The 27003-nt window shown below is 37.7% G+C and overlaps 1 protein-coding gene and 1 long non-coding RNA gene across 2 annotated transcripts; both read left to right on the forward strand.

Moving 5' to 3' along the window:
- Positions 1 to 458: 458 nt before the first annotated feature.
- On the forward strand, positions 459 to 10392 carry LOC139440515 (uncharacterized). The gene is made up of 3 exons (XR_011650743.1): positions 459 to 586; positions 7558 to 7702; positions 10304 to 10392. It is a non-coding gene; the product is annotated as an uncharacterized lncRNA (long non-coding RNA).
- A 3835-nt stretch (positions 10393 to 14227) lies between these two features.
- On the forward strand, positions 14228 to 21332 carry LOC123479683 (acidic leucine-rich nuclear phosphoprotein 32-related protein). Its single transcript, XM_071220766.1, has 5 exons — positions 14228 to 14408; positions 14981 to 15099; positions 16055 to 16197; positions 17953 to 18150; positions 21087 to 21332. The coding sequence occupies exons 1-5, from the start codon at positions 14228 to 14230 to the stop codon at positions 21196 to 21198; spliced, it is 753 nt and encodes a 250-aa protein (XP_071076867.1). The 3' UTR covers positions 21199 to 21332.
- The last annotated feature ends 5671 nt before the right edge of the window (positions 21333 to 27003 follow it).

Consider the following 27003-nt stretch of genomic DNA (forward strand, 5'->3'; position numbering starts at 1 on the left):
CAGAATTCCCTGTCTTCAATTCAAAGAAGTTTTATTTGAGCAAAGTTCAAGCAGGAATTAGGTAACTCCCTGTTGCTCCTTCTGTTGGCTCTGAAACTAAAGAAGAGAAGCAAGAAAGCAAACACTGAGGGATAGGTTGCACAAATGTGACTTCATCTAAACCCAAGCCAGATGCAAACCATTCAAGACATAAATAATGGAACGGAGGACAGCAAACTTTCAAGGGATGCTGTGGATGTCTGTTCCCTCTTCTGTCATTTATGTTTCTGCAGTCAGGGTTCAGTTCAACCACAATTTAGACATCACCCTGGAAACAATCTGCACTGTTACTCTGTTCCAGGAGCATAGGAATTCTTTTGACGAGCTCTGAGAGACTGGTAACAATACCTCCTGCAGGGCCAGGTTGCTAGGTTACACCTTGTTTCCTTGGTCACGGTGACTGCCTGGAAGACCCCCAAAAGAGACTGCAGATTCTTGGTGGACAGCTCTCCTATGCCCACCTGGGGACATGATGAAAAATGTCTTCAGAAAAATAGCTTTATGAAGGCCAGAGGAACTTTGTGCACCAACAAGAAATGTCCGAAAGGTAAGAAAATAAAATTTTAAGAGTAACCTAAGTCGTTACTTGAGAGAAAACAAACCCACCAACAAAGATAGCATTACCAGATCAAATTTCATTTACAAATGTAAAGTCATGCAGCCTGTGTCACTGATGATGGTTGCTTTGAGAGAGAAGCAAATGTTTCCGCCACTCTCTCCCCAATGCCACACGACTGGGTACAAGTGCAGTGCAATTTCTGCGATCATCGTTGTCACAGAGGGAGATGGACTTACTGTTTCTGTAATGGTGCGTCTATAGATAAACAGGGCCCTTTAAAAGAGCTTGTGTGAATTTTAGCAGAAAAATAAACAAAGATAGCCAAAAGGAAATATTGATTAGTTAATATCTATTCCTTTTTAGTTAATATTAGTTAATATCTATTAGTTAAGTTTCAATGAAATTACTACCACTAAAACAGCTTGTATTAGCTCATTAAAGCTGCAAATCGGACTAAAGAAGAAGCCAAACCCCAGCCATTGTTTCCTCACTCCTAAATTTCATAGCTGTTTCATAAATGTTTCTCAAAGCATGCCTATAATTAGACAGTAGACCATTAGGGGGGTTATACATTTCTTGAATTTTTTGTCTTAATATTGATCTATAACCTGGCTCTCTATTTTCAAAAATGAGAGATTTGCACCTTTAGCTTTCAGGAGTAAGTACACCTTGACTTCGTATGAGTGTAAGAAACTTACAGCTTCGTTTACCACATGTAGTCAAGGGGAATCATGTGTAGGCAGGGTTCGGAGGATGAAGCTGCTCTATTACAGAAGTTCCATTTTGGTCAGCAAACTGCAGATCTCAAGCAATGTCTAGATTTATGTTGATTTTAATGCTAAAATTTGTGCCTTAATTTGGTGAAGTGGACCTGTGAAATAATCATTTCTAAATGGGTAGAAGTTCTCTGCAGAATTACGAACTTTATTTTCCCTACTTGCTAACCTATCTTTCATGCGGTATACCAAGAAGAGGTTTATTCATTAGCTCTGTATCAAATGATCTTTATGATCACTATTACTTTTTTAAACTAGTAAATATTTATAAAATTATTTTAGAGGTGTATTAAAAAGTGATGCCCAGATCACAACTTAAACTTATACTTCATCTTTGAAGAGGGAAGGAAGAAAGAGGGGCAGTGAAGAAGAAAGGGAAAAAAAGGAAGTTTTCTTCGTGGCAGTATTTTTGTTCAATCACACGTCTGAACATCAAAAAACAAGAGTCTTATACGTACCATCTTACTGACATACGGTCAATTTCACAGTTTTGCTTTTGTTCACAAGCCCTGCCTCAACCACATATTATCCATTAGTGTTTATGCTCTTCTTCTCTCTTGTAGTATTGTATGTGGTTGAATTTTCAAAGTTACAGCAATGTAAGGAGTAAAAAAACACTCCTCAAGTATTGAAAACCATCTAAGATACACTTATGTATGTAGTTCCCATAAATTTCTACAAACTTCCAAATACAGTCTTGTAGAGGGAGCATAGCAGTTTCTCAGTCTATCTTCATTGTTCTGGGTGTTTGAATACATCTCTTGCCTTATAAATGTCAGCAAACCCACTAATAGTTACTGAAATTTATCAACTTTCCCTCAGAGAGTTTAACAGATGTTTTTCCTTTACTTTTGCTGTACCTTACCCTGGTTGCCTCTTTGTGTTTGTAGGAACGTGCACGGGTCCAGTGCAACAGAGACGTGCAAAGTTTATAGGAATACAACTGGGTCACATAAAATTAAAATTTCATGTAGAAAAATAATTCTAGTATGTTTGTCAAAATTACAATTTACTATTACATGGGTTTAGAATCAGCAATCTAAATAATGTAGGCCATATCTGTTAAAATTGTAGGCTTCGAGGACAGATACTTTTAGCATATCTGTAAACCACAGTTTTTCAGAACAGCTTATTGCTATATTATTATTTACTCAATTGATGCATTTAGTTTCAGGAACTCAGTTTAGAGCTATCAGAAATTTAAACATAATAATATTCAAATTTTAAAACCTGTTATACCTAATTTGCCAATTCAGAAACTATCAAATTATATCAAATTTTTTCCTGATTTTATAAGAACTGCTTTCAGAGGACTTCCTATTATCTCATTATCATCTTTAGCATGTAGGTAGCATGATCATTACTCATTTTACAAATGAATAAAATATAGGCAAAGAAAGGACGGATTCTGGATTTCAGAAATAAAAAGAATAGTCAAAAAATCAAAGAGGCTGGTCTCCTTTCATCTAAATTTAATGCACTGGAGGCCATGGTGACTTTCTTCTACCCAGTATGTCCAAAGTACCTGGTTTTAGCAAGATCCCAGAGGATGTGAGAGCCTAGCTCAATATTTTGCAGAGAGAGAAAAAGGGTTTGAGAATTTGGGAAAAGTTTACCAATGGAAAAGTAAGAACTCTTCCTTCCTTCCTAAAAATGAAGCTCTCATGATGCAACACCAGATATAAATGGAACATTTGGAAACGAGTCGTATGCAGTACAGTTTTGACAACCTTAGATGTTGGTCTGAAAGAGCCTCCCTGGTCTCCTGTATGGCACGTACCCCGCGCTGCCTCTTTCAACTCCAGAGCTCGGCTTCCTCTCAGAAACTAGGCCATCTGTCACAACCCCGACTCATCTGACAAAGTTACATAATCTCCAACTTGACATTTTAATTAAACAGACAGCACCGGTTACAGCCAGCAATTTTTGAGGCTTATACATTTGTGATTGTAAAGGACACTGCAAACTTCTGATGAGAGGTGCTCAAGAGTTGATGTTATATTATTGTTGTTTTCATCCAATAGTCTTAGCTTGCCTGACTCCTTCTTGCTGGCCATTCTACATTTTTGAAAACCAAGAATAGATAGCCAATTCAGATAATGTTACCTATTTTAAAGGCACTATAAATCACTGCTGATGAATGCTATACGATTTTAGCTGCGGCATCTTCTCTGTGGCAGCTTTATATTAGAGCATTAATAATATTAATTCCTCTTTCATAAGCGTTTAGATTTGTAATTTATGATAATGGTTCACTGCAAGGAGAAAGATTAAAAATGAGAAACCAATATACCAACTAAACTGCATGTGTCTCGTTTTATTTTCTTTTGGGGAGGGAAAGTAGGAGAGGGTTTTAAAAACAGCTTGTTATCTAAAACAGTGTTCTCATGGGTTCTACTAAGGGCTTTTTTGTTTTTGGCAAATAATAACTACTCAGATTTATGTGTTCTATTAACTAGTGGAATTATTTATACTTAAAGTGGAGCAATCAGAATTAGAAAAATCAATAGTAATGATTTTCCTTAATAACTCCACCCTAATAATGATACAGCTTTATAGTTAAAGAGTCACAATAGCTTACCTGAATCTTATTTGAATCCCAGTGATGAAAAAACACTTGGTTGTCTACTAGTGTGACTTGGGCAAATTGTGCCACCTCTCTGTGCCTCAGTTTCCTCACCTGTAAAATCAAAAACAACAGCATTACCCACTTCATTGGGTGATGTCAATGATCAGATGAGTGAAGCTCTCATACAGTGCCTGGCACGGAGCAAGTACCCAGTCGGTGTTAACAATAACACGATTGCAGTGTGAGCTCTCATCATTGCAGAACAGAAACAAAACCAAAAAATCCTGTCGCTCAGCAGAGCCCACATCCCATCCAAATATTAAAGATGACAAACTACTCCTTGTCTTGCCCGAGGTCACAGCAGCACCTATTCCTTAGATTCCAAGGACTCCCAGATCTCGCACCTTTGACTTCCATGATACACACCTTTCATGCAGTTGTAGATGGAGTAGGGGTTTGGGTTAGTTGTGCAACCTGAGGGATGTTCTAGTTTTTCTTTTCTTTTTTAAACTACAGGATCAGAAATTATTTCATATTGCTGAGATCTCTCTCCCAAAAAGGCAGGCCGAGGAAAGATTTTATATGGAATTTCCAATAGGAGTAACAGAACAAAGACAATTTTGAGAATGCCCCAAAGTTTTTGCCACAAAATCCCAGCACAATGCCCTTCACCGCTGCACCCTGGTGTGGTGCCGAGGAGTAATAAAAAAGCGAGTGGAGAAATTCAGACTTTGGGGCCTCCAAAGAGATTTCACACTGGAAGACAATCTGACTAGTTGTCCACTGGTTAGAATCTTCTCAGGTCATTTGTCTTCAGCTGAAACGCTTGACCAATCTTAAATAATTCTGAAAAAGAGAGAGGGAGGGAGAGGGAGAGAGAGGGAGAGAGAGGGAGAGAGAGGGAGAGCCAGAGTTGGTGGGCATTTTAGTTGCCTATTGTGTTACCAGACTTTTTATTACCTTCTATTATTAATAATGTCTGATAGTAATCAGAATAATTGCACAAAGAGTTGTAGTTTAAACTCCAAAATGTTCTAATGTAAACTAAGATGATGAAATAATTTTCAGTTACTTTTATTTTTTTAAGTATTTTTATTGGTTATGCTATTATAGTTTTCCCAACTTTCCCCCCTTTATCCCCCCTCCACCCTGCCCCTCCAACCCTCCCACATTCCCCTCTCTTAGTTCATGTCCATGGATTGTACATATAAGTTCTCTGAGTCCTCTGTTTCCCATACCATTTTTATCTCTCCCTGTCTATTTTGTGCCTACTAATTATGCTTCTTCTTCCCTGTAACTTTTCCCACCTATTCCTCCCCCCCCGCCCCACCACACTGAACTCCCTCTGTGTGATGTACATTTCTCTGATTCTGTTCCTGTTCTGGTTGTTTGCTTAGTTTTTGTTTTCATTGTTTGTCTCTTCTTTACATTTATTGATAGTTGTGAGTTTGTGTCATTTTACTGTTCAAATTTTTTATCTTCTTTTTCTTACATAAGTCCCTTTAACATTTCATATAATAATGGCTTGGTGATGATGAACTCCTTTAACTTGACCTTATCTGGGAAGCACTTTATCTGCCCTTCTATTCTAAATGAAAGCTTTGCTGGATAGATTAATCTTGGATGTAGGTCCTTGCCTTTCAGGATTTCAAATACTTCTTTCCAGCCCCTTCTTGCCTGCAAGGTTTGTTTTGAGAAATCACCTGATAATCTAATGGGAACTCCTTTGTAGGGAATTTTCAGTTACTTTTAAATTTAATTTTACCTTGAAATTGTTGTGTTTATTCTTATAGCATTTCACAAAGAAATGGTAAAAACCTAACCAACTAGATATTTTTTATGAAATATTTTGACTATGTGAACTTATTATTTCCCCTCTGCTCTGCTTTGAGGAGATTACACAGGCAAAGTAAGACCATTTCTGACACTGTGGATTAAGGAACAAGAGAGGTGGGACTTCCGGTTGTTTCTGTTAACTCAACCTCTCACTGCATAACCATCACTGGAGTTCAGAATCACCAGACACCAGTCACTGAAGAAAAATTCAGTAGAGTTTATTATCCTTATTGTCCTGATTTTTTTGGTATAAAATGGCGAGTATATTTTAATAAAGACAAGTGAACCAAAAAGGTCAGCTAAACTTTCATTCTCTGCTCATCCCCTAATATATTATTTCACTTCCCCCCTTTTTTCCTCCCTGATTACTGCCCAAAACTCCTGCTGTCGATGGCAGGGTTTACCTGCTTCAAGCATAATATACTGTGCACAACTCAAGATTGTTCTTTTAATGTTTGTTCATTTGTTTCTATGGCAAGATACTCTTTGGTGATTTTAAGAAACAATATCTAAACTATTAAAGAATTGCCCAAGTAGGAAAGATATGAGAGGCTTATATTTTCTGACTTTTTCACAAAAACCCAAATTCTTTATTTTTTATTTAATGGTAGATGGAGGGATAGTTTTCTCCTTGATAACAGGGCATAGCTTTTTTTTCAATGGCACAGGAATGCTATTTTTAGAATATGACGTAATGGCTATGCTCATCTACTCTACCAGCTCAATTAGCAAATGAAAAAGGAAAGACATTTCTATATTGCAGTTCGTGAGGCAACCTCCATATATAAAAGATATGTAGTTTCTTGTAAGCAAAATTTCTAAGGGGCATAATAACTGTGCCATAAAATATAGAATGCTGTCTCTTAAGATTCTTGGAGCCTAAAAATGATCTACTTAGAGTAAAACAGGCTAGAAATAAAGATATGACTTCTAGTTTTACTTAACATAAAAAGATATATTAAGGTATTATTTTTAGATTGGCTTGAAATAGTGTAAAGAACCAATTACAGAAAGAGGATCTTACTATCATTGCTAAAGAGAAAAGGAAACATGTAAGCATAACAATGAATATTTGCCTAGAGAATTTGTACAGGAGACCAGAAAAGACATTTTCAATGTCAGTAGTAAAACAATAGGAATACAGAGGGGACTGGGTTGTTAGTGAATTGGTTGAGTAGTATTTCAAAGTGAGTAATGTTGATTAAAGAACCTGACTTTTTAATTTGTTTGCCACCAATTTGAGGAAATATAAGATGGTTGGGAAATTTTTCAGGGAAAATGTAAGGCCCAGATTAATGGGGAAACCGATTGGGGAGTATCAGATGCTTGTTTCAGCCTCAGCCATTGGCCCTGCAGCTCCACTAGGAATGGTTCTCTGATGTGAGGGCTACACCTCCTTGCTCCCATCTTATGAAAAAGAGTATTTGTTTGTAACAGCAGATATGCTTTTCTAAGATATACTGTCCATGTAGACATTCTTACCTTTGTGAAGAATTTATCTTAAGTGACCGTTAGCCATAAAAATGTGTTTAAGACAATGATAAGATCTGTAAGTCCCTGAGATCTAGGTATGTTCCTAAGGCATCATTTATTTCTCCTCTAAATGGAAAAATTGGTGCTTATAATTTATTGTTACTGTTTTTAATACAGAAGTGCTTACATTTAAAGAACATCAGTTCCCCTCTTTCTCCCTCCCTCCCCCTCTCTCTAAAAATAAATAAATAAAATCTTTAAAAAAAAGAGATATACAAATATTTTAAGCATTTTCCTGCACACAGCTCTTCAGGCCGAAACATGAACAGTCAGGAGACTTATCCACCTACCTCCTCCCACTGCTCCCATCTGAGTGAGTCACACCCTTGGTCAGCTCTGTCGAGGAAGAGAACATTTCATTCACGTTCCAATTCTGGAATATCATCCCAGGTAAGTATTTTTAATTAGCCTTCTACCTAGTGATAAGTTTGTACAATGAACTTTATCTTATATTTAACACTTTTTAATAAGTGTAATCTTCTTAAATCTACCCTTCTAACTGGGGAGGGGGCTGGAGGTGGAAATGAATGGTTGATACTCTCAGCCCCGACTTGGGCAGGAAAGGGAAGGAAGCTGGGGTGGAGAAACACCAGAGGGGATGAGTAGAAAAGATAATGACCCTCAAAACAAAAATGGCATCCCTTCCTTTCTCCCACCGATTTCAAATCCTGTCTCTGGTTTAAGATTTATGCCCTTTCTTTCTGGAATTTCCTTTGTTAACACAAGATTTCCCCCTCCTAAACTGACCATTTCCAAGACTTTCTCTAACCCACCTACGTGGAATCGCACGTGCTTTTCCTCCTTTCCTTTGTTCTTAATTGATCCACTTATCCCACTGACTCAAGGTGAGCTATTTATGTCTGCCTCCCCAAATTACAGAAAATGAGTTTTTAAAGCACCAATCAAATGTACAATATATATTTGGGGGGGTTAAATCAATTTATATTGTCATTTTTGAATAAATGAATGAAATGAAGCATACTCACTTTGAAAATATTTATGGAACCAATGAATTAGTCAACTGGTTTATAAGACTTAAAAACAGAAGAAGAACAGGGGAAGGCACACATATTCACTATCCCTTAAGAAGGAACATATTCACAAAACTGCAACACGTTGACAACTTTACCCTGACATAAACAAAGAAAGGCAAGGGCTCAACTTCCTACAACATCAGCGATTCCGAAATCATCCACATAACTCTTTTAAAAAACAAACGAACAGGTTTGGGGGGTTTTTTGCACAAAATTAGGCAACAGTTGAAAAATGGAAACTATCTTCTCTAATACAGCTTTAGCTTAGATTATTTTTCCTCAGCAAGAACCTTAAGGAATACCACACACAGGCAATGCTGTGTGAGAATTTAACTTTAAAGAAATTTTTGTTCTGTAATAGAAGCAAGAAAAAACATTCCAAAAACACACTACATGTTGGGAAAGAAGTTTACATAAACATGTAAACTCGACAACAAAGAGTAAGCCAGGGACTGCATTCCTCAATAATCTAAAATGCACAAATGCCTTTGTTCTTCTTAGGTTTTTGTTTTTTTTAATAGCTCTAAAGAATGAGTGAATTCCTTGAAAGCATATTAGCAACTCCTCAGGGTATCTCAAAGAATTGCTCAAGCATTAATATTTTATTGTTACTGTTATTAAGGTAGAAAGATTTTATTATCAGTTCTATTTTTTTAAATGAAGATATTTAATTAGGTACTGGGTCAATCAAGGTCATTCACTGAATAAGTAATTAAGATAAAAGATGAAAGCTAAATGATTATTAAAAAGCCACTTCTTCCCCGTTCATTTTGAGACAGCTTTTTCCAAATTCTGCTTTACAAGATGCAGAGTCCCACATCCTGCTCCAAGAATAAAAAGTTCTGTGTCTTAAAAGTTCAGGGGGACACTTTGTAGCATTGACTCACAGTACGTATTAGAATGCTAAAGGCTCCGAGAAGTCTGGTAATAAAGAGAAATGCTAACTTGGTTTAATCCGGAGCCTCATAAACTTACTTAATGGTGTAAATGTTTTTTATGTTTGTATTAGTCAAACAAACTTACAGCTCAAGCAAAGCATAAGCCCTGTGAAATGCTGCTCTGTAAGTCGAATGCAGTTGTTCCAAATACTTCAATGACATTCCTTTAAATCAAGTGTTCTGGATTTGTTTGTGTATGTGTATAATACTGGCTAACAGAAGAGTGAATCCATGGTGTGTGTATGTAACATAATGATCTTTTCCTAGTAATATATCTTTTCTGTTTGTGTTACCTTGAAATTACCATAAGCTGTAGAAGATAATGGGAATTGTGGTCGACTACAACCCCAATAGCCATAAACAGTATAAAATTTCCCTAAATATGATCTTGGCACATATTTTAGTCACTATTATACTGTCTAGAACAAGAAAGATGACCAGCCATGAAATAATTTATTCAGTACTGGCTACACATTTTAAGAGTAATGTCAATATATTGGAACTCTTCCCCAGGAGACCTGCATGTTCTTCCTAGATATTGAATCATTTATAAACCATGGTCTGTGGGTAATAATTGAATGACTTAGGAAGAAGATGACGATGGTTATCAAACGTTTGAACGGTAGTCTCATGTGAAAGGATTCTTTGGAGTCCACAGAGTGAAGAGCCCTTGACCATTACAACTGTTCGAAATGGAATGAGATGCTCCATGAAATGTCCATTAAATATTAAAGGACAGTTTATGAGAAGTGGTGTGAAGTGGACTCACCACAGGGTGCATATACTCGTTTCTGCTACCCTTCACCATCAGACAGAAATCAATTGCAGGTGTTGGAGATGCAAAGGCGAATAAGAACACCGAATTTAGATTAGACTAAGGCATCTTGTATGAGCACACCATGAGCTACTTGGAGTTCCATTTGGCTGAATGTTTGGCATGGATTTGCATCTCTTTTATACATAAAAGTAAATGAATTATATATTGCCACACGATATTTTTCTTCTCTCTTATTTTAAAGCTTCCCTCAGATTCTGTTAAGTACCTCACTTGGCACGAGGTAGAACACCATGACGTTCAAGGAAGTCAGCTGCGGTGCCCAAGAGTAAGAGAAGGTAAAAGAACAAATGTGTCTATTCTCTGTGTACATGCCCTGAGTAGATGGCTTTGTGGATTAAAATATATTACTTGAAAAAAAGATATTTCGTACAAGTAGAAAGAATTTTTTTCAAGATCGTGGAATTGTTAATTTAGTGAAGCCACCTTTAAAAGCATATTGTACTACAGGGTCCAGCACAAATAGGGCTTCTTTTTTATTATAAATTTACAAAATCATAAGCATGTAATTCTGTAACATAACAATATCACACTCAAGCACAGTATGTGACATTTTAGGTGAAATGTTCAAATTAAAACTATAAGTTATTACACCCATATTATTACCCTACCAACCAAACTCAATCAGGCCTTACTTCTGCCAGACCCTGTATCTGATTATAAAAAAAATAGATGTTCAGTATTAAATATTGGAAAATAGATAAAGAAGAACCTACAATTCAAGTATCCAGAAATACTTATTGTGACTTTTATTTCCAATTATGCTTTCTTTGAAAATCATAAACATATGAAAATTGTATGAACAATTTTGAATAAGTGAATAAGTATTTTCACTTATCTTAATATTGTGAGCATTCCCCAAAACACGTTTATAAAGGTTGCATATATTTTCATCACCTGTATATCAAACTTATTTAACCAATGGTCTTTTTGCAGTTCAGTTTATTTACTATATTTCATGAGCATGGACAACACTGTTACTTCAGTGGATGCTTTAACCTGTTTTAATTCTATACTTTCTTTTTTAAAGCATCAAAAGAGAGTAAATAAACCAAGTCATCTCATTTTATATTTTCACTAAGCATTTTAAATTTGGTAAAAATAACCAATATTTAAATGTTCCTTTTTCATCTTCAGATTTTACAAGCGAATTAGTGGGACAGTGTGAAGAATCATGATCTGCAGCCCCTGATATGCATAATTTGATTAGGATTAGTAGATTATGGTTTTATTTCTGTAAGTAGCTTTCAATAGACGATAAATTATGTAGGAACAGAGACCGTGCATTTCTCGTGTCTCTTTTGCATCCTCCACAAGCTGATGAAATAATATTAGACATAATTCCTGCTTCAGTGAGTATTTAGTTTCTATAAACACCCAATATCTTGGCTATCTTCCATCTGTATTTTCAGACTGACAATTATATTGCCCAATTATTATACTGGTTTAGAAAAAGTTGTTATAAATATTTTTACCTGCTTATTTTCCCCTCTCGGTTGCATTACTTCACTCACACAGTGCCTTTTGTCTCTCAGTAAACTCAGCTGACAAAGGGAGACTAAAATAGCATCATTTTCTAAAACTTTGAGTAAAATATGTTCGTATGTTTTAACTCTGTAAGCTTTACTTGCAGCTAAGTACTGACTCCTAATATTTTTTAAAATATTAGTAGATAGTAAAGCTAGAGGAAATTTAGGTTTGTCCTTTGGAGACCTTAGAGAGAATATTATCTCAAAAAGCAAGAAAATATGGGGAATTATAAAGAAAGAAAGAAGACCAGACAGAGGAAGGGAAGCAGTGAGTCGTCGCAGGTGTAAGGAATGCATTAGCAAAAGGAAAACAGGGCTACCTCAGGAACTAAAGCGGGTTGAGTTCAGTTGGTTCTTAAACGTTAGTTAAACTGCTGTGTGCAATGCAGATTCCTGGGCCATACTCCCCCAAATCTGATGTAGTTAGCATGGAGTGCGGCCCCAGTGTCTCCATTTGTAAAAATTATCACAGGAAATTATGCTGCAGATTATCTCATTTCTATGTAACACTGGTTTAGGAGGTTTGAAGGATAGGAGGGAAGGAAGAAATCTGAATAGAAAGTCAAAAGATTGGTGAAAGGTGGGGGTACTGGCATTTACGTGTGTATGAGGGAGGTGGTTGACGATTGTGGCAGCACAATGAAGAGAGAAGAAACTGGCATCTGGGCACAGGTGGAGAGTGAGGTTTAGAGAGGACTGCAGAATTGAAGAAATCGCAGGGGATGACCTGAGAATAAAGGTAGGAGTAAGCTGTAAGCGAGCTTGTGTAAAAAGAGTCCAATGGCCTCCCTCTTTCCCTGACTTAAGCAGCCAGGTCATGTGCAGAGGTCATCTCTCAGCAAAACCAATCCCACATAACGGCCTCAGCAATCATTCATGCAGAGGACGTCATTGCTGTGTGGAGATAAGGCACATTTTCCTGCCATAGATCGTTAACCACACCCAATCTCTGGCCAAGTGAGCAGTCATAAAAGGAATGGAGCATGATCGAGGGGATGCAAAACATTGGAAGATTCCATCACCTTCAACCATGGAGAAAATAATTGTCTCTTGTTCATAATTTTAAGGGTTTGTGGGTGTGTGTGCGTGTGTTTGATGGAGAACGAGTGCTTTTCAAAAGCATCTTGATAAGAATTACCCTCCTCTTAGCTGAGATCCTGAAAGACCCATCAAAACTACTTCGGTTGGGGATCAACTGCCCCAGCTGTAAATCCAGGAAGAGTTCCTAAGAAAAGAGAGGTTATCAGGTGTGTGATAAACAGCAATTTCCCAAGACTTTCATAGCCTTTCATTGAAAGATCAAGACTGACTTAACTCCCCCCAATTAACTCAAGCAAAAGAGCGAACTGTGGGCAGAATTCTTTTAAAGAATAAATGCTTTCTGTTTGAAAAGGCCTCAGCAAGCTGACTCAGTCACTGACGTTACAATGATAAATCCAGCAAGGAGACCAAGAACAATGGCAGGAGGAGCAGGGAGAAGCCAACACTCTCGGGCTGCCGGATACTCCAGACTGTTGTTCTCAACTGCTAAGAAGTATCTTCAATTACTAACTAAGCCTGAGGGGAAAAATATCCAGTTTAATGCAACTCCTTACAGTGGAGATGACCTTTGGCCTCCCACTCAAAGAAAACTTTGAAACCTGCTTTAAAAAAATAATTGAAAGAGCGGAAGATCAATAGAAGTCAAGCAAACAATACAGGGCAGGGTTAAATAAACTCTGGAGTATATATCTGTTGCACAAAGAAAGTTACCAAAACTGGGGGTGGGTATTAAAGGCAATAGAGCCAAAGCTCTCCCCAGTCAATGAGGTGATTGTTCCAGTTTTTCTAATTCTATGACTTTTAATTCTAATCATCCTAATAAATGAAAAAGATAATTTCCTAACACAAGAATATTTTATGTGTAAATTGGTTGAGATACTGCCACCTTCAGGATTAAGTTATTTCCCGGATGGCAAATAATACAGTTCATTATGAGACAAATGCCTGAAAAGGCAGGTAACACCTTGGCTTCCACCTGTGCCTAATGAAAGAACTGATGTTTGTGTCAAAATAATGAAATATTGGAGTCTTTGTCTTATTGCCTTCCATAAATCTTTTCTTGAATGGACTCTATCTCCCATCTGAGCCCAGACAAACCTGCCACAAAAAACAAAGTTTGCTCCTGATGCCTTTGTTATCTTCTTTCTGTTTATTTTTCACCTTTGCAATGAGGGGAATCATACATTCCAGGAAAAGAAGATGTTAGAAGTATGTACAAAGGGTACCAGGTGTGACTCAAAAAAATACAGTCTGTCAGAGTCAGGAGGAAACTGAAGTCACTTAGTAGGACTGACTGCTGTCAGAGGCCTGATTGGCATGATAACGGAGTGAGTCTGTCTGGGTAGCACAGAAGCTACCCAGACAAAAGGGGTTTATGGCAATGATAAAGCATATGTTGGTTTAGAATGGTATTTCGGTATTAGAAAAGTATTAGAAATCTATTTTTAATATAGCATTATGAAAATGAAACAAAATTTTTCTCATCCAGTTCAATTCATGTTAGTCCCTTGGTTCCAGTCTTCCTTGTATTTCAGCACATGTGGAAAGCAGAAGCTCAGGAAAGTAAAATTAGGCACCTGAAGTCAACAATTCCCCCGGAACCAACTCCATACTGGAAACAGGGTACCCTTTCCCTATCCATGGAAGTTTTGTGCAAACTTCATTTGGAGAGCAGTGAGGGTGGCAAACAGGGGGAAATGGGATTGGCAATGGAGATTGGTGAGGCTGTGGGAAACCTCGCTTGCCAAGCTAGGACGTTTCTTCTTTCTTGGATAGGCAACAAGACATTCCTGAATTGTTTCGAACATGTGAGTTCTATGGTGAAGCTGTAGTTTAAAGGAGGCTGTATGACAATTCGCATCATTGATTTTGAAGGAGAGAACACAGCAGACAAGGAGATCCAAGGGAAAGTTACATTCAGGTCGGAGAATAGGAGGGTCTGGATGTTGACGAGGAAGGGAAGAGGCTCAAGGGGGAAACACTGATTGAATTGAGATACAAAAGAGAAGTCAGGAGTGACTTCATATCCCCAAATAGACAATAACACAGAGATTAAAGTCACTATGCTGTTGAATTTCCCATTGGCCTGGGCTAGAAATAATTCATGTAGGTTAAAGGTTAACTCCTTTTGCTACTGCTCGCACTATTTGGGCATTACATGGATCAAATCTTGATTTCCTCAATCCAAATATTGAGTGGAAGTGCAAAATAACAGGTCAAGGACCAAGTGAGGATGTTAGTCCTGTCTTCCTAAACCTACTTCCTGGACCATCCCTTGTGATGTTGCCTAGGACCCCCTGAGGAAGAGCTCCTCTTCACATGGGACAAGGGAGCATTGCCTCCACGGAAACGAGTGGGAGAAAAAAGCAGATGGGAAACATGGCTGCAAGAAAACTGGGAGGACTGCAAGGTGAGAGCTAAAAACAAGCAGGAAAAAAGAACCTATTTTCTTCATTGATTAAATCATGACACTTGTTAAAGGGCAATTACCTGGATAAATATTTTAAGCATCTCTTCCCTATGGAGGCCAAACGCACAGCCTAGGCACCTGTCCTGACCAGGAATTGAACCAGCAACCTTTCGCTCTTCAGAATGACACTTAACCAATGGAGCTATGCCCATCAGAGCCCTTTGTGATCTTTTGAAACACAGAGGTAGCTCTATTTCCTCACAAATAGTAAATTATTTTGCTTCAATTTTTTAAAAAGGAGGTTGTCATTTTATTCAATAATTTTTATTGACAGAAATTGATGGTAAGATTGTGAAAATAAAAAAAGTTAAGTTGACTATTAGTAATAGAGTTTTCAAGAACAATGCTACTACTGAGAAGAGTTTTAATTTCCTTTACATCAAAGTTGACTGATGTTAAAAGTAAAAATAAAATATCAACTATCTTTGAAATATGCCAAGTACTTTTTAGGTATGTATCTCTAGTTGCTTTGAAACGAAATCATAGTTTTCATCTTTTGAATGATGATATCTTACTCTGAAATTTTTATAAAGGTAATTTTTTTTAGTATTTCCAAGGAGACTAAAGATAACTAATCCTTTAAAACAGTAAGTCCCAAATAAAGCTTTATCCCCTTCATTGCTTGAGAATGTCAGAATCTGTTTGAGGACCCTGCCTCACCCCCTTCCCCTCCACCTAGAAGGTCGTTTTAATCAATATTCACTCAGGATATTCACCTTCACTACCTTGAGAACCTCTGCAACATAACTTCAATTATTTGGACGTGTGAACATGTAAGAGGACAAGAAAAGGTGACAACGGCTTGTTTAAGTAACATATCCAATATACTTTTAGTTAACGACTCCTTTTAAAAGTTGACAAACAGCTTGCTTTTTCTTTTTGTTTTTCCCTTCAGAATTTGAACATTTCATTTCAGGATTTGGGGGACCCTTATCAAGTGACAAATTTTAACAGGATTCTTAGAAGACTAATTCGAGTTGAAACCCTCTGGTTAGTGGATAACTCACTGGTGGATTTAAGTGCCGTAAGATTGCCAAGGTATCTGCTTCCTAGAACGTGCAGTTACTACGACAAAATCAAATCTTCGCTGTTCGTAGATGTGTGGTGGTGACCGCTGCCTGTCCACATTGTGGTTCACCTCGCGTGATCAGGTCTTAGAGCTCATAGAGCTAACTGGTGCCGGGGCAAGGCAAAAAGGCCGATATGTGTATCAAAGTGTCGCACTTCAGAGAGAAAAAATCTATTATTTTCCAAATGAATATTGTTATCAATATCTAGGGGAGAAGCTTGTAATGGTAGAATCACATTGGCATTAAAAGCTGCTGTCTCTTCCATTGCCAACTAGAAGTGCAATTACATTATACGTACATTATTGTTGTAAGATAGCGATTTTCAGTTAGTCATTATTTACTAGGGGGAACACCCCCCAAAAACGGAATTATCTTCTGGAAGGCAGGCCCCTTCTATTACAGGCTTCCCCAACTAGGACAGTGTTCTAGGAGCCCAATTGAAACAGTGTATCAGCTTGCATTGTTGTGAGAGGCTGCATTCAGCTTCAGTGAATCTTTTTTGAGGAGACTTTCAGCCAGCACATTTGCCCATTTCTGAGGGGTGATTTACCAGCGCACCCGCCCACACCACACTGAGTGTTCAGCGGCTTTTGAACAAAACTGGCATGTGACCCCCATGCCTCACCCTCCCTATTCACCCAATCTTGCCCCAAGTGACTTTTTTATTGTTTCCTGAGATGAAGAAAGTCCTCAAAGGGAAATATTTTGCTGATGTGGAAGAGGTGAAACAAAAAACAGTAGAAGCACTAAAAGGAATCAAAATCGATCAGTTCAAAACCTGTGTTGAGCAGTGGTTTTTTCCACTGCTTTAATAATTGTTTGAGCAATTCAAGTGGAGAGTACTTTGAAGGTGACTGAAGTTTGAATATGTAAGAATAGATACACAATTTTTAATAAATAAATTCTGTTTGGGGGAGTTTTTCCCCCTTGTGCTGAGTACTTGTAAGGAAAAATCTACAGGTAGTTGACAGAAATCTCAGGGTCACATGTTAATGGAGGGTGGTGTTGGCAATAACAATGACAGAAACACACATAAAAAATTTTAAATTACATGGACTTCTGAGTCCTTCAAGTATCCCAAGATAACCTACCTCTCTGCTCTGGATTGCTTGAGAACTGTTAGTGGAGAGCCGACATCTCCTGCACTAGGCAGAAAGGGGTGCGGGAGTCAGCTTTGGTAGCAGCAGCCAGAGGTCCTAGGGAAAAATTAGGAGGCAAAACAATTGAGCAACCACACATTTCTTGTCCTAAGAAGACCTTTTAGTTTTCTTTTACATAAAAGGGCTTTTTTCTGATCTAAAATGTTATTTTCTCAATATAGAATTTAAGTGCAGCAAAGTAGAAAGAAAAAAATAGCTATAATCTCACAATTTAGAGGCAGTACTCTTCACAGTTTCTCTGCGAGAACGTTTCAGGGCTGAGTTTATATGCGGTCATTCCCTCTTTCATTCCGAGCCTACTGAGGGTCCACCATGGGCCAGAAAAGACAACGGATGCCTACGTTCAGGAAGCGTGCACTCTCATACACCCTGCTTATTTTCTGCTAGTACGTTAATGTAAATGTTTCTCTTTTCTTGCAAATGTCGCTTGTAGAAAACATCACTGTCCCTCCTTTGAGGAGTTAGGGCCTAGGTGTGGCATACATACCAGCCCTGTGCAAGATGGGAGAGTGAACTGTCCTCACTAGGAGACAAATGACGAGGTGTTTATATTTTGTGTTCAGCTGCAGAGTTTTAAACATGGATAAAAACCATCTCACATCTTTCAAGCAATTGCCAAAGATACCTCATATACAGCGTTTATCTTTGGCTGAGAATCACATTGAGACTCTCACCGGGCTCTCCGGTTTGCGGCACACTCCACTAGAATCCCTTGTGCTCAAGAGGAACCCTTGCGAATTTTACCAAAATTACCGGAAACGGTAAGACCGCAAGTGCCTTAAGTCACCTTTTTGTACTTCACTGAATAGCTAGTACAGGTTGGACGTTTAACGCTTCTAATCGCACCTAAAGAACTTTGAAGTGATCTTTTTTGGGGGGGTTCTTTAAAAAATCCTTACTATACTTTTTGTTAATCTGCAATTGCTGTACAAATTTTAGGCTCCTTCTTTAATGTGACTTTACATATACAAAGATGTTTTATTTAAGATTCTCAGATCTTATGCATTTTCTTTCATAATATTTCATAGATATTATGTCTTTAAAAAAATTCTAAATATAGATTCCTATCAAGGTCCATGTGAAAATCTCATAAACTGTTTATTCTCTGGTTTTATTTTCACTCCTTTGGGCTACAGGGCACCATTAAGTGAATACAAAGAAGTAATTGATTCAATCTACTCCAGTGGTTGAAAGAGCTTGAAAATATGCCAAGAACAAGCCATTTTTATTCCTTTGTCACTATTCAGAACATTCCTAATGATAATAATGGAATCTAAACAAACTTGGAGTGTGCACCAAGTAAAATGACTACCTATTTATCGCCAGCTAATTTCCAGCACCAGTATTAATGTACTTACAGGCATTATAAGGATATAAACAAGCAACTGAGTTCTCAAACCTGTATCTGTCCCCATATGACCACAAATCATCTCATCTCTCACTTTGAACTTGTTATATGAAGGTTTTGATCATCTCTAGGTTATACTCCTGTCCCATGATTATAGGCCTTTATCTACATCCAATTTCAATAGATGACACAGTTCTCATTACCTTTCTTTCTCACACTGCCATTTCCCCATGACAGCAACTGAAACCCAGAGGTCTGTATAATATTAGACTCTTCAACTCCTGATGTACAATGAGAAATTGTCAACATAAACATTCTAATCTCTGTTGTTACTACATAAATTCCATTTCTGCAGTTGTCTCCCTTATGACTATCATCTGAGAGCAAAATTTCACGTTATGTGTTAATGAATTCTCAAAGTGCTTTTACGTAAGTGAAAACTAGCAGCACATTTGCTTTAATATTTAACTATAATAATGTTTTGAAGTTCAAAATCATATTTTCCATAGTCAGAGGAGGTTTAGCTAGACATTTTAACATTATTCATAAAAAATCATATTTTCAGTCATAAAGATAATTTATTACTATTATATGTCATTTTTATTAATTTATGTGTGAGATTTTATAAAACATTTTAGCCCCAACTCTGTCACTCGCCTCCCTTCAAAGAATGCCTTACAACAATAGTGTTAAGATTAATTGTCTGGAATCTGATATGCCCTGAGGTCTCACTGTAAATCTGTCTTCAAAATTCATGATGTGGTATAGAGTTATGCGGGAATGAAGGACATAATGAGGTTCTTTCTTTTCTAGTATTAAGTCTATTGGATTGAGTCCAAAGTAGATATATACTGACATTCAAGCTATAAAAAGCAAGGGTGCATTGACTTAGGTAGCACAGGATTAATTTAAACAGAAAGATGTGGCCATTTTAAAGTTTGAGGGAAGTACATAAGTATCCACTCCTGCTGAGGAACTAAACTTAAGTCCCAAGTTTATCCAAATTGGGGTTTAGTTGTCTACCCAAAAGCCCCACTTTGAGCATTATAACAGCATTCATTTTGTCCTTGGGTACCTTTGTGTCGAGGATTTGAGCCAGACCTTCAATGATCTTTTACATTATGATCAAAATTATTTAACTGAGCTTTCTTGATTACTTGCACCTAAAACTGTGACTGTCTTTCCCTTCCTCCTTTGTTTCATATCCTCCAATAAGAAGACGGCACAATTCAAAAGTGAACGGGTTTAATGATAGAGCTAAGAGTGTAAGTCCCAGTAGGCAGAGGGCATCCCCACTTCCTGGAATACCCACAAGCAAACTCCTCTGCCATTTTCCAGAAGTCAGTGTGATATTAGTTCAGCATAGTTTGACTTTTTAAAAAGAAGTAGTGACTAGAATTTCCTGCCAGCTAAGTCTAAACATTGAAGACTTAGATTTTATCCTTTGCTCCGTCATCTACAGGCTTAATAATCTGGGGCCAATTACTTACAATGAGCGACAAAAACCTACCTGACAGAGCTGTTGTGAAGATGAAATGATTTAAAATGCAGAAGGCATTCCGTGCTAAAGGAATCAGGCAGCCAGTGGGAGTAGTCAAGGAGGTCAGCACTTCTTGGCATGTCTGCTAAGAGGTTTCCGTATCTTTTGTCCTGGGGAGATCCCAGGGCCCGGCATCCCCTCTGGCCAGATCTCCCAGGCTTCCCCAATCTAGAAAAGCTGTCCACGGGAGAGGAAATGCTGCTTTATAGCACTGCTAGGTAGATGACTACTGTTCAACAGAGTTGACGTGAAGGACTGTCTAAATTTGAAATTTGAACTTCCAAATTCTCTGTTAAGAGAAAATAACTGAGAATCATATTATTTCCTACCCCTTCTCTTGCACCTCTCAGTCAGAATTCTTCCTTACCTGTCACTGAACAACATGGGCTTGCTTTATTTTTTCTTTCTAAAACTTTTAACTTTATAACATGCACATATATCATGACCTCATTCTTTCTCTCATGGTTAGTTGGCTAAATCCACTCATTAACTTTTTCCCCTTTATAGGACTTTGTAAAAACTGGAATTAAATCTCTTATAAAAACAGACTGTATGCAGTCCTACTTCTCTGACCAATACTTAACGGATTACTGGACCATCTGGTAGCTCCCCGAGAGGGCACGCTCTGGCACAATGAACATGAACCATATTTTATTTTAACCCCATTGCAAAGATAAGGGAATAAAGTGATAGCCATTCATCTTTCTCATAACAATAGGCAAAGACCACTTATTTATAAAGAGAATAAGTGAAATACAATGCTTTTGTTCAATAGTTACTCATTTCTCCTTTTTATTTTTTTTCTTCAGAGTGTTCTCCTGTTTGCCAAACCTAAAAGTGCTGGATGGGATCCCAAAGCTTCCAGAAGATTCTCCACCACCAGAAACCAATATTTTTTCAAAATTATGCATTGCATCTTAATGCAATTTGTATAGAAAAAAGCAATCAGCATTGTCTCTAAAAGCTAATAGACACAAGAAATGCATAACTAAATATGGATATTTATTAGAAATATTGTTTATATATACATATATAATTTTCCTTTAAACCAGTGATTTCCAGTTCTTAAAAAATTCTATAACCTGTCAGTAAACAAAATTTTGAGTATATACATATAATTAATTTTATTTAGAAATTATATACATCAAAAACTACATAAATACATAATGTATATTTTAAAACATTGAATAGTAGATATCTGTAAAATGATGGGGTGAAATTTGAAGATGAACAAAGTCTCTAAGTTTTCCCTCATGCTCCAGGGACTCAACTGGTCCACTCCCAGGGCTATAAGCCCCTTGTTTTGTGAGTACTGCTTTAAACATCTGAACCCATCAAATGAAAAAGAAACAATCAGAAATGCCTTGTGTTATTTTAAACCACATACTTTCAGTTCTCATTTTAAATGTTCTTTCGTTCATCAGTGACTTTTAAACAATAGAAATTTAGGAATGTCCTGGGCCATATGCTATCCATCCAGGGGTGTCCAACCTGAGCCCTGAGGGCCGCATGCAGCCCAGGATGGCTATAAATGTGGCCCAACATGAAATCATAAATGTACTTAAAACATTATAAGATTGTTTTTGTGATTATGTGTTGCAGTGTATTTAATGTGTGGCCCAAGATGACTCTTCTTCTTCCAGTGTGGCCCAGAGATGCCAAAAGGTTGGACACCCCTGCTGAAAAAACACTTACAAAACAAACAATAATGGTAAAGCTTTTTTTTGTTTACAGAATTTCATAAATGTGATTTTAAAACTGCTTTCTCTATATGTTAATGAGAAAGAACATAATTCAGTTTAATTGCCTTCAAAATTTAGAAAGGTTAACAACTAGATCAATTTATGAACTTGTATTTATATTTATTGACAAAGATCAACTTTGTTGCAGAACAAAGGTTTCCCCAAGATGGTTCATAGATTAACCAGGGAGCCTAGCAAGAAATAAAATATTTTTCTGGGTCATTCTGCCATGAGTGAATGAAGCTAGTAACATTTTATAACAAAGATTCTCACAAGATCAAGATACTATCCCTTCCCTCAAAAATCTTAAGCATGACTAAGAAGACAGCATGCATAACTTAATTTTTAAATGTGTGAAGGCACTCTGAGGACTTTCTAGAGAGAACATTGTGTGAGGTGGATACTGTCGGCAGCAGCAGGTGGTTCCAGTGAGTCGGCTGAACGTGAAGAGGGGCACAAAGGCCAGGGAGTGTGTGGGTTGGATAGGAATGGGCCTGGCTGCAAAAGTCAAAGAGGTGGATTGACAATGGTTTAAAAATAAGTAATATTAATAATAATAGCTACAACATTTGAGTCTGTGCTATGTATCAGGCACAGGAGAGATGTATACCCATTATTTAAATCCTCAAAAAACTATGAGGTCCCAATAACTCTCACTGCACAGGCAGGGCTAGCTGAGGCTCGGGAGGTCACACAAGGCGGGCGGTGCAATCACTACACAGCAAAGTCAAGGGTCAAAGCCTGAACACTTCCCAACACCCTCGCTGCATCTTTTAATAACATAGTTCTAATTTAAATTTTTATGTGCTTTCATAGATAGCTTTCTCTCCATAATTCATCACAAATACTAGCATTTAATCACGATCAAGTACTCATCACTTGTTGAGCATACCCAAAACTTGCCTTATTCAAGTTTTCTCTTAGTTCTGCAATACTTTTTCCTTGAAGGCACTCCTAAGAAATGGTTACTTCTTTCGATGCTTACTTCAAATATTATCTCCTTCAAATATCGTCTCTCATATTTTCAATCATCTGTTTCCTCTGCAGGTCCATTGTATATTTTTATGACATGTTTTTTTAATAATGCTCCCACTTGATTAAAAAAAAAATTATCTCTTGCCTGCTCCCTCTCCCAAAGGCTTCAATCGTGAGATAAATAAGAAAGTGGGACACACTTCATTTTAAATGTTGATGCATGCATCTTTCTGCTTCTCTAAATCAGGGTAGAAAAACAGTGTCTGGAAAGAACTAAGAAGTATTTTAGTCTTTTCAAGCCATACAGTCTCTGTCATAATTATTCTTCTCTGTCTTGTAATGCACAGAAGTTGCCACCATATGTAAATTAATGGGTACAGGTCTGTCCCAATACCAATAAAAGTTTGTTTACAAAAACTTGTAACAGTGTGATGTTTGCTGACCCCTGCTCTAAATATTACGGCCATGTGGCTGATTTGTTTACTCTTCACCAATATCTATTGCCCTCCCTGGAAGAGGTATATACTTCCCCTATTCCTTGAAGTCAGCTGTGTCAAAGAACTTGATTCGGCCAGTGAAATATAAGTGAGTAGGATACAGATAACTTGTAGGCAGAAATTTTGAGAACCAGACTGTGCTTTGTCACTCTTTGCTTGTGCCACACTAGCAGGCAAATTTCCAGACAGAGGCCGTTCCATTAGACTGGGTCCTGCAGTGAATATGCTATGAGCAGATCCACATTCATCCTACAGAGATGTCTGAAGCGAGAGACAGTAGACCTATGGCATCAACCTCTGTGATTCCATTTGATGCCATAGCATAGACTGGTCTTTCTCACCTAATACAGCTCCTTAAATATAGGGACTGCAATTAACCTGTTCAATGTTGTGCTCCCCCCACACCAAATAGCATAGTAGGCACACAAAATGTTGAGTAAATGAATAAATGCCTATTATAGGAAATTATTACTGAGTGGTAGACTTACCAGGTAGCATATAACTTAATAACTTAAGCAAAATGTATTAAAAACTTTAAGGCAACAGTGTTGAAAATAGAAACAAGTTATGAGGGCATGAAAAATTTGGGCACTATGACAGCCAACAAATTGTTTTAGAAAGCTAGGTTGAATTGACTTGTCTGTTACCTCCAAGCGAAAATATTCTAATTGGCAACAAAAATCATGGGTTTCACATGTGGAAGGTAAGAGGTACTGGGTGCTGGGTTGCTGTGAGGAAGAAGGGCTGGCCTCATGGATAAGTAACCATCTGTAGATGTTTGTCACACTGTTTCCAAGAGGTAGCCTGTGTTGAGTTGCAATCTGGTATTCTAATCTTAAGAGATACAGGTTCTATGGGCAGTGTGGCCAGAGAGGGTTGACTGAAGTTGATGATGCTCACCTAAGCCAGATTGGCACTGACTGGAGGGAGGCTAATGAACTCATTACCGTTGAACTTAATAGTGGGTCTATTGACTCGTGGCAGTGGCAGCGGCTCTAGTAGCCATCAGGGGTGACATGTCCAATACTGGTATGCTATCACTCCCAATAAAGCTGCTCACATGACCTGTGTACTATTTCCTTGCATATTCTAGCTATATTCTATTTAAGCATATTGGCAGATATACTGTGTTGAGAATATGCAAGGATTTTTATTAGCAATAGAGCTATGTTTGTGAGAATTATTGGTGCATAGGCACCAAAAAGGGCTAACTTATAGCTATATTCTATTAATGCAACAGAAGCACACCAAACTCCCATTCTAAAACTCCTAGGTACGTCCATCCTTCGGAAATATTCAGTTCTTCATCAGTGTACTGGAGGTAATAGGCATAAAAGGAATAACACACGTGCGCAGGTTCACAGTTATCTGAATGGCTCAGTTCAGAACAGTGGCAGGGATTAAACTGTGTAAATACGACAGCTTTCTGACAGACGACACAATGCAAATAACTCCTTTATTAAAAAATAATTCCAGGGAGAGAAGCTCAGTCGGTGAATGAACAAATGTTACATACCAACGAGTCCAGCTCTTCATGAGCCCCTAATGAATCAATTCGTCGCAACTCTACAACACCCAATAAAGGATTTTGCAGTTTACATTTGAACAAACAGGAATTCTAAACATTTGAAAAAATGTATACATATAATCTTTAGTATATTTTTTCAATTACCATTTAGTTCCTTTATAACCCCTCCCACCTCGATCACCACAGTGTGTCCATGTCCATGAGTTCTTTTTCTTTTTGCTCAGTCCCTCCACCCTCTCATGTCTCCTCCCCAACTAGCTGGCATCTGTTCTCCATCTAGAAAAAATTCTTTTTGATTCATTCTAATCTTTAAGATGTCCTGCATTATATTGAACTAGTATCTGCCTTCTGTAACTTCTCATTGTTCAAATGTCTCAAATAGTATAATTAATTCAATCTTCTAGGGAATTTTTCTCAGCTCCCAGGTTCTTGAAAGTATCCTGATATTTTCTTTTATATTAGAGTGGAAATGGAAATGGTTCAACTAGGATCTGTGGGAGGAGGCAGATGAAGAAAGAGTAGATAAAAGTTAACTAGAAAGAGCCAAAGCAGAAAAGAATCTTATTTTCTTCAAGTTCTATATGCATCTGAAGAGGAAGATTCCTAAAATGAATTTTCTGTACCAAATTTTTAGAATTAAGTTAGCAAGCTCATTTTTTAATCCTCTAGAAGTCATCTACTTTCAGTTATTCTTTCTTTCTAGAATAGAACAATTATAACTAATTGCTTGTCATTATACTACCAAGCTATGTTAATGGATGCCCATCTTTTTAAAGGCTAATTGCAGTCATGAAACAAAATTTCTAATTAGTTGTAGAGCTTTGGAGCAGATGCATAATATTTGAATCATGCAGGTGCGCATTTGCTTATCTGCTTTTTTTCCGTTCACAAGAAACATTCTAGGAGCTCTGTTTGAATTTCTAAAAGGTCACACCACAACTTATTACACTACTTTATGAAAATCATAGTGAAATCTACTGTTGCTAAAAAATTATTTTCTCCAAACTCTCAGTGTCCCTGAGCAATACATATTTTAAGGTATTTTTCACTTTATATTCCAGTTAGTTTTGACAATGTATAAAATACAAGTTCCTTCAAGGGCAGGATTCAACTTAATTCCTCTTTATAGCTCTCAAAAACTACATGGTTTCAATGAGTGCTGAGGGAATGAGTGAAATCTGAGTAGACCCTCCTTGAGGTTAGTCCCTAGTGCTGGAAAAAACCCACTTAAAGATTAAATCCCATGTAGAGGGCAAAAGTGTGCATTTTGTGGCAATCAAAAACCTTCCTGAAACATGAACTTCTCTATGAGACGGATGTTAGCCTTGGGGCTGCTCATGCTGTTCTACGTATTGCCTCAATCCTTCCCCTCAAACCAGATTCCAACCAGCAGTTCTGCACCCCTCCCCCTTCACCCAAGAAGAGAGGGCTGACTATTTGAACCTTGCTAACTGACTCCTCTGAGTTTTCTATGGGTGGAGCTTTCAAAAAGGCCATTTGATTTTTATTTTCCTAATTCTCTTCCTTCTACACTTGTAAAATGGTAAGGATACTGCTCTCCCCTCTCCCCTCCTATCTTCTCCCCTCTACTCTTCCTCTCTCCCTTTCCTCTTTGTCTCCTCCCTTCCCACCTCCTCCCCTCCCTCTAGTCTCCTCTCTCTACCTGCCTCTCTCTCTATCTCTCCCTCCTCACCCCCACCCCCCCACTTTTTCCCTCTCACTCTGCCCCTCATCAGGAGACTGTGCCCTGGTCTAGGAGGTAAGCCTGTCAGATGGTCTGGGCCCACTCAGTAGCAGGCAAATGAACCAAAACTCTTTTCTGCTTGCCTGTCTCCATGTTTTACTGAGCTGGCAGGTGTAGCTTTTTGTCACTTCTAAATGCCAAATCTGGGTTCAGTAGGGTGATGCCCAATAGCATATTTACTTTGGGGGTAAACTCTATGAAATCCCAGCACAATTTACAAGAATAGGTCAATGGCTTTTG

This window comes from Desmodus rotundus, chromosome 2, assembly GCF_022682495.2.
Source record: "Desmodus rotundus isolate HL8 chromosome 2, HLdesRot8A.1, whole genome shotgun sequence".
In the NCBI taxonomy this organism is placed as follows: domain Eukaryota; kingdom Metazoa; phylum Chordata; class Mammalia; order Chiroptera; family Phyllostomidae; genus Desmodus; species Desmodus rotundus.